This window comes from Lagenorhynchus albirostris, chromosome 1, assembly GCF_949774975.1.
Source record: "Lagenorhynchus albirostris chromosome 1, mLagAlb1.1, whole genome shotgun sequence".
NCBI classification, from domain to species: Eukaryota; Metazoa; Chordata; class Mammalia; order Artiodactyla; family Delphinidae; genus Lagenorhynchus; species Lagenorhynchus albirostris.
Genome location: NC_083095.1, coordinates 184,342,162 through 184,357,178, shown reverse-complemented (window position 1 = coordinate 184,357,178; position 15,017 = coordinate 184,342,162). Strand labels below are relative to the sequence as shown.

The window sequence follows — 15,017 nt, the reverse complement described above, 5'->3', positions numbered from 1 at the left end:
CGCTGGAAGGATTGAGAAAACATGGGTGTGGGTGCCTGCATTTAATAATTTGTCAAGCCTTGTTGTGTTTTTAATAAAGGCAGCATCCCTAAACCCAGCAGGGATTCAGCATCAGAAAACTGGCGAAACATGTCCGGGCAAGGTTAACACGTCTAGTGAAGGTTTCTGTGCCTCTCGTAAAAATAAAAGCAAAATAACGAAAACAAAGCTCCTGGACACAGAAAACAGAACTTGAGCAGCAGAAGAAACTTCACGAGAAGCCGGCCACATTCTCCTGACTCCTCTGAGGTTAGGGGACAGGAGAACTTCTGTCCTGACTCTGTCCTGCTCTTTCTGTGTCACACACACCCCCTCAGCTAAGGGTATCCAGCAGTACTTTTTGTCCCCTGGGGTGTGGGGCAGCCAGAAGGAGGTGCTGTGGGAGCGTCTGGCAAAATATAACCAACATAAGAAGAGAAAGGGAACCAGGCCGAGCCCTCCCCAAGAGTGTGTTAAATTCCTCCTTCCCCAGGCGGCTCTCGTTACACATGATGTCAGATTAAATATGGAGAATCAAGGCCTGGACTCAAATACCTCCAAGCAGATGGTGGAAAATCAGTAGCTTCATTTTTGAAAAAGATATTTTGTTTTATCCCAATCTTTTTTTTTTTTTTTAATATTTATTTATTTATTTGGCTGCACAAGGTCTTAGTTGTAGCATGCGGGATCTAGTTCCCTGACCAGGGATCGAACCCAGGCCCCCTGCGTTGGGAGCGCAGAGTCTTAACCACTGGACCACCAGGGAAGTCCCGATATTTTGTTTTAAAACCACAGACTTTTTTTTTTTTTCTTCTTTAAAGTTTTATTTCATTATTCTAGGGAGGCCTGGTACTCTTGCTGGGACAATACAGATTCTCAATTTGCAGTAATTACTAATGCAGCTGTTCAGTATTTCTTTTACGTTGTAGTAGCTTCAATTCACAAACTTAGAGACAGCCTTTAAATTTTTCATAGATTTTAAAAAATTTTTATTTTATATTAGACTATAGTTGATTTGCAATGTTGTGTTAGAAAACCACAGGCTCTTTGGAGTTATAAATCAATGGCCATTTTAACAACTTTCCCCTCCTTTTTATAAGTTTCAAAGTAAAAAAGAAAGTCCTAATAGTATAAAATCCTCAATATGTTATTTATAGGCAGACTTTTAGGGAAGCAAATAAAATGTTGCAGAATAAACACACAACTACTTGGGAGACATTCGAACCGCGTTTAGAAAAAGAAGAAAAAAAACAGGGAAGAAAACTGCAGAGCATTTCATACTCAAAGAGTTGGCCACTGTGCTCTGAAATGCTTACAGTGAGAAATAAAAAGTCCAAGAGGTCTTTTTCCAGTGGCCTGAACGCAGGAGGAAAGAGGCCCAGGATCGCAGCGAGTGGGTGTGCTGGTACGTGCCGGGTGTACCCCCCCGACACACACATGCCCCAGTGTGTACAGACACACGCGCCAATGTGTACACACAGCAGTGGCACAGGGAAGCCATGTCACTCCTCCTGTTAGAAGGTCGGACTGCCCGTGGAATCCGATGATCAGGGCTTTCCTGCCCTTACGAGGCTGCCCGGCACAGAAGCTGCTTTCTGCATGGGCGATGGATGTTCCCGAGAAGAGCCTGCCTTGGGTCTTTGTGCAACATCTGTGTTGATTTGGGACTAGAGACCAGGGCTGAGCTCTGCCTGGAAGGGCCACCGGTCCCTTGGAGGCAGGCAGTGGGTCTCCCAGGGTTTTCTGGTCCCTGGAAGTGACTCCTTGCATTGGACGCCTGGGCTCTACCACGTGGATTAGCTGCTGACTCAGATTTTATCTCTATTGAGCCCAGACATAAGCTGCTCATATAAAGCCTAATTCTAACGCTGAATCATCCCACAGACCTTTCAGCAACTGCCCGGGACCATCATCACCACGGTGGTCTGTCAACTAAATTCACTGCCGTTATACTCAAAACAGTTAGATTTCCAGAGCCCCAAACGCACATACAGCAGATTTTTTTTAAGTGGCCTTGTCAGTAATATGGATTATATTTTGTTTCGACTGAAACTCGTATTTGTACACATTTAATGTCTTTTCAACTCAGCCTGTTCCCTGAGCATCTGGCCAGAGTAGAATAATTATTACTCATTCTCAGTTTCTAGATTATATTATAATGCCCTTTTCTGGAATTTGCCATATAGATACCACACTTCCTAAGAAAACTCATTTGAAAGACCCATTTTAAACTCAGATATTTGGTGCAGTGAAATAAGCACAGTTTGGAGCCGGAAAGACCAGAGATCTCGTGTTGCCTCTGCTCTTACTGGCTGTGTGGCCTCAACAGGTTCGTGGTAGACATGCCAGACACGTGTGAAATTAACAAGTGAATGAAATTTGGGTTTTTATGATGAAAATCAGTAGCGATTTTATTTACCCGACAGGAATTTACTTTGGGGAAAATCTTTTCCAAGTGCCTCTGTTCTGGAAAGGAAGGACTATATTCTCCTACGTTTCTGGAGAAATGAAATTGTATTGCGTAAGATTATGGTTTCGAATCTGTGCTTTGCAGTGTGTGTGTATGTCCTAGAAGCCAGTCGTGTACCCCACTCTGACTCCTTGTCCCCTCGTGCTGTCACACTTCCGCAGGAGCTGACGGGAAAACTGCCCGTGGAGTATCCCCTGGATCCAGGAGAGGAACCACCCATTGTTCGAAGAAGAATCGGGACAGCCTTCAAACTGGACGAGCAGAAAATCCTGCCCAAAGGAGAGGTACGTGCTTCTCTCTGTGGCTGGCTTCTCTTAAACCCGCCTCACTTTCCCGTTTGTGAGGGCGCCTCGGGATTCTATAACGATGTTTCGGGGTTCTGTGAGGATGTTTCGGGGTTCTACGAGGATGTTTCGGGGTTCTGTGAGGATGTTTCGGGGTTCTATGAGGATGTTTTGGTGTTCTGTGAGGATGTTTCGGGGTTCTACGAGGATGTTTCGGGGTTCCACGAGGATGTTTCGGGATTCCGTGAGGATGTTTCGGGGTTCTACGAGGATGTTTCGGGGTTCTACGAGGATGTTTCGGGATTCTATGAGGATGTTTCGGGATTCTATGAGGATGTTTCAGGGTTCTATGAGGATGTTTCCATTCTACCGGATGCCATTTCCTCTCTCCTCCTGAGCTGCTCTCCGTTTACCTTAAGTTCGCTGCTTGGTCAGTATGCGGCTCCCATTGGTTGGATTGGCCACCTTGCGTTAATTTGTGAGCATTTTGATTTCTGTGGCGGCTGGGTGTCTACGTCAACAGGCCTGTCGCAAGCAGCAAAGTTAATGGGAGAAGAGTCCGTAACACTCACGTGTTCTTCTCCCAGCTCTTTGTCACTGAGAGCCAAGCGTACTGTCTGATCTATGACAGAAAACGACCAAAGAAGAAAGAACACTGAGGGCACGCCAGCAGGTGCAGAGATGCTGCTGGCTGGGGAAAGACAGTCGGGCCTGGCCTCGGTGGTCCTAACCCCACCCGGCTGCTAAAATCACTGCCCAAGCCTGAGCAAGATGCTGCGCCTTCCCAAAGCACCCCTCACTTTACCCTCTTTGGACTAAACCTCGCTGGGGGCTGGGACTGGAGAGTTCCGATCTGGGGGCAGGCGAGCCTTGGGTCTCCAGCTGGTTAATAAGTGATCCAGTCTCAAACCAAGGGAAATTCAAGGCCAGGCACACCTCAGGCCCTGGGGGCACGTCCAGGAAATGTCTTTCCAAATTTATTCTGAATACAGTTACTCATTACAATGCTATCGAACAGAGGGCTTAAAAGGGCAGGAATCGAAGCCAGTGGAGACAGGAATTCTGTGCGTACTTAGTCTTTTTATAAAGTGAGAGGAACCGATGTTCTCACATGACACGTGCAGTGGGTGGTGAGCATGCGGCTGCGTTGAGAGGGGAACACATGTGCCCTGGAGACAGCGGAAGGGGTGGCTCGGTCTCCTGAGATCTGTGATAGCAGGTCCCCATCCCCGGGTGCTGGAGCTCTGTTGGACGCGCCAGAATGCTTCACCCAGCTCTGGAGGCGCTTTTCTCCTCTTCTGTAAAATGAAGTTCGGAACCCTCATTTCTTTGGCTGTCGCTGGGATTAAGAGAGCCAGTGGTCGGAAAATATTCAACTCGGCGCTGACAGCTGCTGGACGCTCAGTAAACAGGAGGAGGTGTTGGAGAAGGCGTGCTGGGCTGGGGCTGGGCCTGGGACTTTACCGGGGTCAGAACTGGGGTGCAGGCCGGTGGGACTTAGGAAACCATCTGGTGGAGTGTTTTTCAAACCCAGCTGTCATCCGAATTGCCTGGAAGCTTCCAGTCCTCTTGTGCTGGGCAGACACCTGCACTAAAGGATCCGGGGGAGAACCCCCATGTATGAGCGCCACCCACCTGCACCCTGTGTTCTTCCCAAGGTCCCATCACACCTACTCGTGGTGCCTCCGCCTCCTTCACGCTTTACAGTAAAAGACGACTTACGCTCCCTGAGAATCCCGCTCCATCCCTGTCTCCTCACCTGTCCCTGCAGACACTGCTGGGAAATGCCTGTTTCTCCTCAGGATGCCCTTGACGTCCTTGTTCACACAGCAGGCAGCCATCTGCGCAGATGGGCTGCCAGCCTCGTCCTTGGCTCGGTTTAAGTAGCAAGCGTTTGTCCTGGGCTCCCACAGAACCCCGGGTCGGCGTCTTGGGCCAGGGCTGCCCTGACAGCCGCGAGCAGCTGCGAGCCTTTGTCCTTGGTGACTTGTGTGTCTCAAGGCCCCGGGCAGGAGTCCCCCTCGCCACTCTTCTCCAGGGAAGAAACGCAGCGGGCATTTGCGGGCACTGGGGAGTTTATTAGACCCTTAATGTTGATAATGGTTCCTTTAATGCTCACCTCCCGCTCTCACTCCTAGGCCCCCTCCCTTCAGTGCTCAAGAGGAGGTGAAGTCCACCTCAGAGTTTTGTACCGGACGGAGGCACCCAGCCTGGCACGTGGGGCTGAGAGGCGAGGCTGTTGTATCGGCCTGTAATTCGGAAGGTCTCTTGGCCCCAGCGAACTTGGTGATCTGCTCCTCCGCGGTTAAATCCGCTCCTTTCGGGCTTTAGCCAGACCGTGGATCCCCCCAGAGCAAGATGCGTGCCTGGGCTCCCCTGGCCTTGCTGGTCGGTGTTTGAAAAAGGCACCAGCTGAGCCGCAGAGAAGCCACAGCTAATACGCTGGCGCTGCTTTCATCCTTTGGGTCCACCAGGCATCTTCTGGCAGCCGCAGCTGCATTTCTGCCGGGTCCAAAACCCCCTTTGAGGGAACGTCCATCCATGGGCTCCTTTCTGCCAAAGTGAGGGGTAGAGGAGGGAGGGAGGCACACAGGAGAGGAGGGAGTGCCTAAGAGTGGTCCAAGGAGCAGGGGACCCGGCTACACCACCGGCCGTCCACACTTGGGGCGCGGCCGCTGGTCACCAGTGGAAGTTTTACGTCGAGGCAGGCGTGAGCAGACAGCCGGAGCTTGCGAAAAGAGCTTCCAGAGGACGCGTGAGTGAGTGCGGGCAAGGCCCCGCATGAAGGGCTGAAAATGCGAGAGGCAGGGCTTCCCTGGTGGCTCAGTGGTTGAGAGTCCGCCTGCCGATGCGGGGGACACGGGTTCGTGCCCTGGTCCGGGAGGATCCCACGTGCCGCGGAGCGGCTGGGCACGTGAGCCATGGCCGCTGAGCCTGCGCGTCCGGAGCCTGTTGCTTCGCAACGGGAGAGGCCACATCAGTGAGAGGCCCACGTACTGCAAAAAAAAAAAAAAAAAATGCGAGAGGCAGAAGGCGTGTGTGCAGGGGGGCACCCATGGGAGCCCCCTGTTAGCAAACCCACAGCAAAGCGCGACAGAGGCCACTCTGAAAATAGCGCTGCCCCCTCTGCCCCAAATGAGAAGGAAACACCAACCCAGTGGGCTCTGGATCTCCAGGAAGGCTGAGTCTTTGAGAGCCTTGCTGGAGACCTTGGAAATGAACCCTAGTGACCCCCAGGCCTGCAACAAGGAAGCTCCCCGCTTCTCAGGGACGGTGCGTGTCTCCAGGATGGAACAGGGGCCAAGGGTCTCAAAAGTGGGCGTGTCCAGGGCCCAGGCTGCCGCGGACCGGAGGGGCGGGCCGCCGCGGGGCAGGGCCGGGTTGGCCTCCAGGGACGGAGGCTCGCTGGCCTGGCACGGGGCAGGAAGACAGGTGTCACCCCGCTCGGCATCCCCCTACGTGTGGTCTGCTTCTCACAGGAGGCCGAGCTGGAACGCCTGGAGCGGGAGTTTGCCATTCAGTCCCAGATTACGGAGGCTGCCCGCCGCCTGGCCAGTGACCCTAACGTCAGCAAGAAACTGAAGAAGCAGAGGAAGACCTCTTACCTGAATGCACTGAAGAAGCTGCAGGAGATTGAAAGCGCAATCAACGAGAACCGCGTCAAGTCTGGGAAGAAACCCACCCAGCGGGCCTCGCTGATCATCGAAGGTCAGTGCCAAGCCCACTCCCCACTGTGGGTGCCGCCCTCCCTCCACCGACCCTCAGAGGACTGGGTCTTCGTCCAAGGCATGAACCGAAAGCCCAGCCCCCTGAGCGACCTTGCAAGCTGTTTAACTACCCTGTGCCTTAATTTTTCCATCCATAAAATGAAACTAGAAAGAAGGGATGACACAAATCAAATGATCATTGTTCCTCTTGATGGCCTCTTGGGAGAACGCTCCTCTCAACCCTCACCGGGAGCTGAGTCCGGGGCCAGCCCAGGCTCCAAGGTCCTCAGAGACCTGGTCACCCTACCCAGGTCTGGAAGGAAAGGTGGGTGGCTCAGGTACCCTGAGGCCAGCATCCCCGCAGCCCTCCTCTGTCTCCAGGGGCTCCTGTCCCAATGCTTAAGCTAGGGAGGACTGGACTGCCCCCCTCTGGTGGTCTAGAGCCCCAAACTCTGATCAGAAGGGTTTAGGAGTGGGTGGGGATTATATTCGGTGAACACGAGTAGGAAATACCCCAGAATTCACCACCAACCGTCAAGTCTCTCCAACTATTATCCTTTTTTTTTTTTAAGTCAGCAAATTCTTCTTCTTTTAATAGAAGTATAGTTGTGTTGTATCACGCTGTGTTAGTTTCAGGTGTACAGCAAAGTGATTCCCAAGAGAATAGATACGTGTATTCTTTTTCAGGTGCTTATAGGTTATAAGCTTATAGGTTATTACAGGATAATTTAATATAGTTCCCTGAATACAGCTTATTGTTTACCAAATTCTTTAAAATATATATCAAGTCTTCTTTCATAGTTTATGCACATTTAAAATATTTTTGCTCCAGGAAGACAGAAAGTAGAAGAGAGGTTACCAGGGGGTGCTGGGAGAGGGGAACAGGGATTTACTGCTTCATGGGGACAGAGTTTCAGTTTGGGAAGATGACAGAAGTTCTGGAGGTGGATGGAGGTGACGGCTGCACAACGATGTGAATGTACTTAATGCCACCGAACTGTACAGTAAAAATGGCTAAAATGGTCAATTTTACATTATGTGTATTTTACCACCGTTACATATATTGATATATTTTGTTGCAACCTAAAAATGTGGGCATCCTGGGGGAGGGATGATTTACTGGTGACTCCAAGATGCTAGTCAAGGTCGTGTCTCCTAATTGTTCACAGTTCATCAAGCGATATGAATCAAGCGAATTCCTAGTTAAAGGTGAGAGGGATCATAAAAAAAAATCCTTCTGCTCTAGGTAATTTGGAATAACTATCCTTCCCCACCTCGCCCCTTTGTCACTGGCCAAGACTTTGTCACTTTCCCTAACAGAGCTGCATTCAGCCAGCCCTCCTCTGTCTAATGCCTCTTGGGACCTCCTTCTGCCCCCTTGAAGGGACTTGGCGGGGGAGGTCCCAGCACTGTGGAAACGTCAGCAAGGCTGACAGAGCCTGGGAAGGGCACCGGAGGGACGGAGGTCCTGCTGGTCGACCACAAAAGAGCGTGGTTTGCCGGCCATTTGATGAGGATGGCCGGCAGAGTCTGTTTGTAAATCGCTATCTGACCAGCTTAGTCCCATCTATGCCCGCAGCCGTTCGTTTTTAACCGCTCAAGGATGTACCTTCCCCATTTTGCTGCCTCCTTGAAATAACGTTTCATCACACGACGAGCCCACTTCAATTGGAGGAGTGATTCATGTTTTCCTCGCCTTAGCCTGGTTTGTTATTTGAAGAGAGAAAACATTAAGCTTGGAATCTAAAGACCCGGCACCTTTTGCTGACTTAGCCAGGAGAGCAGCGCAGCCTCAGACAAAGCACGCCTCCCTAGACGTCCCTCAGTTTCCCCAGCTGTTAAAGGGGGAGGATTCCCTTTGTGTCTCCATCTGGGTGTGTTCTCACGGTTAATTGCATAGTGTCTATGAGAACAGGCTTTGGAGAGAGAAGCTGTATTTATTTAGAAGCTTGTTTTCTCTGCTGATTCAAGAAGTTTATTGAGAAGCCATTTACTGCCACAGGAGCCAAGCCAAGCTCCTCGCCCTAGTTCTGCTCGTGTAGAACAAACGGCAGTTCACGTCCTCGGGTTGAGTCAGAACACGCCCTGAGATGGGCTGGGGCGATGACGTGGCTCGGCCAGGCCAGGTGGCCTTCATATTGGATATGAAACTGCTGAGCGTTGCTGTCGCCAATGAAACAAAGACCGGGCACACTGCAGTGTCAGGGATGGGGGGTGAGTCATGACCCACCACAGGGACTGTCAAAAGAAATGCCCAACAGTATTTTGATTGTGTTTCATGGTTATTTTTTCTGAGAGAGGAGGGTATGGGATGGCGGGAAACCCACTCTTTTCACAGATAGGGCTTTGTCTAAGGGATGTGCTCACCTCATAGACTTTTGCTTTTTGTCTTCTCAGATGGAAATATTGCCAGTGAAGACAGTTCCCTGTCAGATGCCCTAGTTCTAGAAGATGGTAGGTTGTCTGTTTCCTGCTTGAGCACTCGGAACTGGGATTAAGCTGTGTGTAGTCCGGGACAGCCCAGTGGAAAGCCAGGAGCCAGACCAACACGGTGCCGGGTTCCCTGTGATTCTTTCATTTCCCACTGGTCATCTGTTTGGCTGAGAGAGGGTGGGAGCTACAGAAACACAGTCTGTTGGAATTTTATTATGTCCTGTGGCCCGGAGGTAAGATTTAAGGTGATCGTGAATGGTGTTCTACATTTTTAGTGGCCAAAACCACATTTTAACAGACAATTTAAACACCACGCGTAGTTTCCTTTGGAGTATTTATAATTTCTGGAGGAAAGAGGTGGCCATTGGTTTGGGTCACAAAGATTGAAACCTGCTAGCAAAGCCTGGGGGTAGGCAGAAGCAAACACGCCTCCGCACCTTCCCGAGAAACAGTGAAGTGAAGGGGAGATGTCCCTTTAGACACCTGCTCAGGCCTAGGAAACTGTCTTCTTATCTCCCATTGACCTCTAAAACCCTAGTGATTCTCAGAATCTTTTCCTGGGAAATTCTTACAAAAACAGACGTGACCCGTCCCCTCCCCCCAGCCCATCACCACCACCACACATCGGGGAAGAAGGGATTCCAAACCCAGAAGCATCTCTGAGAAGGTTCCCATGGATTTAAACCCAACCTGGGGAGATCAAGGCATTAATGACGTGGAGATCTATTGAGTGGCAGTTACGTTTTTTGCCCTTTAGGGAAACCTCAGGCGGGCAGTGTGAGTGGCGATTCAGACAGAGAACATGAAAGATCTGCGTGGCTCCTAGCCATCATAATAACTGCAAGGATAATAATCACTGACGTTGATGTGGGGAACGGCTGGCGGGGTATTTACCCAGTTGTCTCGGCCCCGCTATTTGCCATCAGATTGTCATATTTTAATTCATTACACTGGTGGGAGGAAAGGACAGGCCTGCAGGGGAGCAGGGGGCATGATTTGAATATCAGAGATCCAGCCTGTGGCCTCTGTGGACCCCAGTCTCTGCAGGGGAGGAAACGGGAGCGTTTGCGGGAGACTCCTCTGTAACGGGGGAGGTATAGATTGTCATTAGCTGAGGTCGATGCATCGCCTGTGATCAGTTTCCTCCCCATGTGTCAGACCCCCGACCTCCCAAGGGGCATTGTTGCTTCACGTGGGCCCCAACTCCCATCGCAGGCTTGCTCCTGCCAGGGGCTCTTTCCTTACTGATCTAAGGGTAAAAGAGTGAAATTGTAGCACGTGCCCGCTGACGGCTGATGTCTGGGTGGAGTTGGGGTAGGGCGGTGGCGTCCGGTGGGGGGGGTAGGCGGGAAGGATGACCCTTGCTCACTTCCTCTCTTTCCTCTTTGTGCAGAAGACTCTCAGGTCACCAGCACACTGTCCCCCTTACAGTCCCCTCACAAAGGGCTCCCTCCTCGGCCACCGTCGCACAACCGGCCGCCCCCTCCGCAGTCCCTGGAGGGACTCAGGCAGATGCACTATCACCGCAACGACTATGACAAGTCGCCCATAAAGCCCAAAATGTGGAGCGAGTCCTCCTTAGATGAGCCTTACGAGAAGGTCAAGAAGCGTTCCTCCCACAGTCACTCCAGGTGAGCTGGGCCGGGAAGGCCACACGAGGCCACTGTCCACGCTTGGACAGACTCCCAGGGCTGTCCTAAGTAGCATCCGCAAGCCACCGATCCCCACCGCCCTGGGTGCGCCTCCCTGGCGCTGCCTTTCAGCAGGGCTGCGCCACAGCGCCCTCTGCTGCTGACATGCTCGAGGTGCAGATTCGTCCTTCCCAGGGAAACGGGGGTCTGGGCTCCCAGTCCACGCGTTGGCCGCTGGCTTGAATGTCGTTAGATTCCATGGGAATTAATGAACTAGGAAATCTTAGGCAGCAGTACTCCGAAGTGGCAGATGAGAGAGCCCACTCGTTAAGAATCCCAGAGTGGCTCAGAATCCTGAGCTATCAGCCAAGAGAATTCTGGAGCCGGACAGCTGTAACCTTAGCTGTGTATCAGCAGCTCATTACTCAGCTGACGTGGGAGAGGGGGGTTTGCGAAGGCGTTTTTGGACTGCTGCTCTGTTCTTCTCCTTTCCTTTCATCATGTCCTATAAAGCTCCCAGTGGGTACCCAGACAGGTAAATATCTGTCTCTTAGAAAACAGAAACTGTGGTTCAGGGGAGGGGCTTCGCAGAACAGTCACACTGCCTGTCCCGGAGAAGGCTGGTGAGGGTCTTCATCGCACATGGCTCTGGGCGTCAGGGAAAAGGACTCACCCACTTCTGGGGGAGTCCCGGGCAAGCTTCCCGACACCGAGATTGAAGGCCCAAGGCCATACATAGTCAGCGACCCGCGAGAAGGTGCAGCTCTGTCTGGCAGTGACCAGCGTGGCCTCCTCTGCTTTGCAGTAGCCACAAGCGCTTCCCCAGCACGGGGAGCTGCGCTGAAGCGGGAGGGGGAGGCAGCTCCCTGCAGACCAGCCCCATCCGCAGCCTCCCGCCCTGGAACTCACAGTGCAGCATGCCGTCCACACCCGACCTCCGAGTCCGGAGTCCCCACTACGTGCATTCCACGAGGTGAGTCCACCCATCTCCCTCCCTAGACCACACCTGCCTTTGTAGAATTTTGGCATTGTTGGACCCACGCTGGCCCAGATAAGCCGAGAGCTGGAGTCAGGACTGAACCAGCGAGGTAGGTTCTTCTTTAAGTGAAGCAGAGTCAAGAACTGAGCTGGCAGCCGGAAGCCTGTGGGAGCCGAGAGACACGTTATATCCCACTGTCCACGCCCAGTGGGTACCGGGAGGCGGACGGATAATCCCCTGGAGACAGTGGGCATGGAAGGAGCTTTCCTAAGCCGCAGAAGTGGAGGCCGGAACGGCTCCCCAGGTTAGCAGGGAAGAGCACCAGGACCAGAACGACCTCGCCCTGGTGGGGTGATCTTTACTGGACAGTCCTCATGTATCCTGGACTTCCTTTAATGCCCCAAGGTGTAAATTCATTCAAGAGCAAAAGGAACAGGCAAACGTGAGGCTTCGGTGAATCACACCTTCCTCTCCTAAAAAGAGGCAAAACCAAAGCCATCACTCCATTTTCTCTAAAACTTTAAAGTCCGTAGGGACTGCAGCTCAAAGGACAGATGGTGTGATCTTCTGTAAGTGGTGAACCATTTATGTAGGGTACGATTGAGCTCTCCAGGCAAGAGTCTCTTGTCCATTCATTCTCTCATTCACTCATTCATGCAACAGATATTTATCAAGTGCCTATATGTACCAGGTACTCTTCTTGGGCATAGAGCCGTGGACAAAACAGACCACGCCGTGCCCTCATCAGACTGACGTTTTAGTAGGAAGAGAGTCACAGTAAAGAAATAAGTCAGCGGTGATAAGTACTGAGAAGGAAAATGAACAGGGCAAGTGAGTGAAGGGAGAGACCATTTAAAGGAGAGCATCGGCGAAGGCTTATCTAATAGGGTGACATTTGAGCAGAGACCCGGATGGAGGGGGGTAGCAAGCTCTAAGGATATTCAGGGAACAGCAGGGTCAAGGCCCCAGACACAGGCCTGCACTCAGCATGTTCCAGGAGGCCGGTGTGGCCAGAACAAAGTGATGGAGCGGGGTGGGACCAGAGAGGAAACTGAGGCCCGAGTCAAGGAGGGCCACACAGTGGGGACTTCGCAGTCTACCCTGAGTGACAGCCCTGGGAATCGCCTCTTCCCGTACTTGGGCAACCCAGCCACGGTGAATTTCTGTGGAGTCCTTGTACTCTGCCCGCTGCCATACTGATGGACATTTATCGTGTGGCTGCAATGAGCAGAATGGATTGTAAACAAAGGAGTGGAGTGGTAAGTATTTGCATCCGTCATTTTTAAGGGTTCCGTGTGCCACCAACCTTCCGTTTTAGACAAGTGTTCATGGGGAAATGGAAATCTGTCCAGTACTCATAACAGTATTGGGTGGAACCATGATTGCTTCTGTCGGGCTGTTTCTTGACCTACAAAAATGGGCATTTCATCTGGCTTAACATAATACCAGAACGGGGATGATCTTGGTTCGCTGTGTCTATAGAACCTCTTTCCACCTTTAAAAGAAAAAAAAACACCTGGCTATTGGCATACTTTTTTCAGAAGCCCTTACGTGGGCACTTTGTCCCCATCGCCCATTCGGAATCGCAAATCACGGCGGAGGCCCGGCTCTCCTCCGGGGATCAGCATCCGCTCCCGGCTGGTCTTCACCTGGGAGGGATGGGAAGCACCTGGATCCCCAGGGTCCCCGCCCTTAGACTCGCTCTCCTAGATGCGCGTTTGCGGGAGGCTCTGGGCCTTGCGGCCTCGCGCTCTTTCCGAGTCCGACGATCGGAGCATCGCAGAGCCGCCAGTCCCTCCCCCAGGCGCCCCCAGGCTCCCCCAGACCCAGCGCGCCGTGGTCTCCCCGCAGGTCGGTGGACCTCAGCCCCACGCGGCTGCACAGCCTCGCCCTGCACTTTCGGCACCGGAGCTCCAGCTTGGAGTCCCAGGGCAAGCTCCTGGGCTCGGAGAACGACACGGGGAGCCCCGACTTCTACACGCCACGGACTCGCAGCAGCAACGGCTCGGACCCCATGGACGACTGCTCGTCGTGCACCAGCCACTCGAGCTCGGAGCACTACTACCCGGCGCAGATGAACGCCAACTACTCCACGCTGGCCGAGGACTCGCCGTCCAAGGCGCGCGCGCGGCAGCGGCAGCGGCAACGGGCGGCGGGCGCACTGGGCGCGGCGAACTCGGGCAGCATGCCCAACCTGGCGGCGCGCGGCGGCGGCCACGGCCACGGCGTCTACCTGCACAGCCAGAGCCAGCCCAGCTCGCAGTACCGCATCAAGGAGTACCCGCTGTACGTGGAGGGCGGCGCCACGCCCGTGGTGGTGCGCAGCCTGGAGAGCGACCAGGAGGGCCACTACAGCGTCAAGGCGCAGTTCAAGACCTCCAACTCGTACACGGCCGGCGGCCTGTTCCGGGAGAGCTGGCGCGGCGGCGACGAGGGCGACGCGGGCCGCCTGACGCCGTCGCGCTCACAGATCCTGCGGACTCCGTCGCTGGGCCGCGACGGCGGCGCCCACGACAAGGGCGCGGGCCGCGCCGCCGTCTCGGACGAGCTGCGCCAGTGGTACCAGCGCTCGAGCGCCTCGCACAAGGAGCACAGCCGCCTGTCGCACGCCAGCTCCGCCTCCTCGGACGGCGGCTCCCAGTACAGCGCCTCCTCCCAGAGCACCTTCGTGGCGCACAGCAGGGTCACCAGGATGCCCCAGATGTGCAAGGCCACGTCAGGTGAGGAGGGGCGGACGGCTCGGCGCGCACCTGGTCGGTATGGAGGTGAACTGGTGGGGATTGAAGGTTTTTTTAGAGCAGGCAGGAAGAAGAGATGGTTAATTCTAGAAACCTAGCTGTCAGGTGTGTGAGACCTTCCTTCCCCTCCTTCCTCACCCCTCCCACTCGAGCCTAGGTTTTGCCACGTTAGGAAGACCTGGGAAGGGGCGGGGCAGCGCATCCTAAGCCCCAGCCCAGCGGACCGCGCGCACCGCCGTCTCCCATATCAGCTTCCTGAGTAGGGGTGCAGACCATCCCCGCAGCCACTTGTCCTTGTAAAGACGGAGATCCAAGCAGTGGGTGAAGTCCGTGTCTTTCAGGGTTTATCCAGTCAAAGGTGCGCCTTTACCCTGGTGAAGGGGGCGACAGTAGTAGGTGAGAGGCAGCAGTGGGTTAGAGACCTGAGCGGTACCCTTGCAGGGGAGAGGAACACTTGAAGCCCTGAGATTTGGCCAGTGTCTCCCCCAGGTGGCGCAGACCGGCTACAGAATGAAGTGGCGAGCTCTGCCTGTGACTTCCCCTGGTGACTTCCCGGAAAACTCGAGACTGCTCCTCGAGATCTCGTTTCACTGATGTTATGTTCTGACCAAAGTAATGTTTGTAAAGTGCTTCTGATGCCCCGTTGTTACATCTTAAAGTTTTCATCATCAGAGGAAGGGTTACCGCATATCCTTGTACTCAGGGCGTCAAGCAGTACCGAATCAAGTGAAACATGGAAGAAACCGTTCTCTCCCTT

General features: G+C 53.3%; 1 protein-coding gene across 8 annotated transcripts in view; it reads left to right on the top strand.

Moving 5' to 3' along the window:
• The window catches only part of FRMD4A (FERM domain containing 4A), a 378,187-nt gene that overhangs the window by 325,305 nt on the left and 37,865 nt on the right, over positions 1-15,017 (top strand). For all 8 annotated transcript variants that reach the window (XM_060162157.1, XM_060162173.1, XM_060162166.1 and 5 more), the window contains exons 16-21: positions 2,650-2,772; positions 6,252-6,480; positions 8,877-8,933; positions 10,306-10,543; positions 11,349-11,516; positions 13,374-14,242. In XM_060162157.1, coding sequence (XP_060018140.1) covers positions 2,650-2,772; positions 6,252-6,480; positions 8,877-8,933; positions 10,306-10,543; positions 11,349-11,516; positions 13,374-14,242 — 1,684 coding nt within the window. The remainder of the gene's footprint in view (positions 1-2,649; positions 2,773-6,251; positions 6,481-8,876; positions 8,934-10,305; positions 10,544-11,348; positions 11,517-13,373; positions 14,243-15,017) is intronic.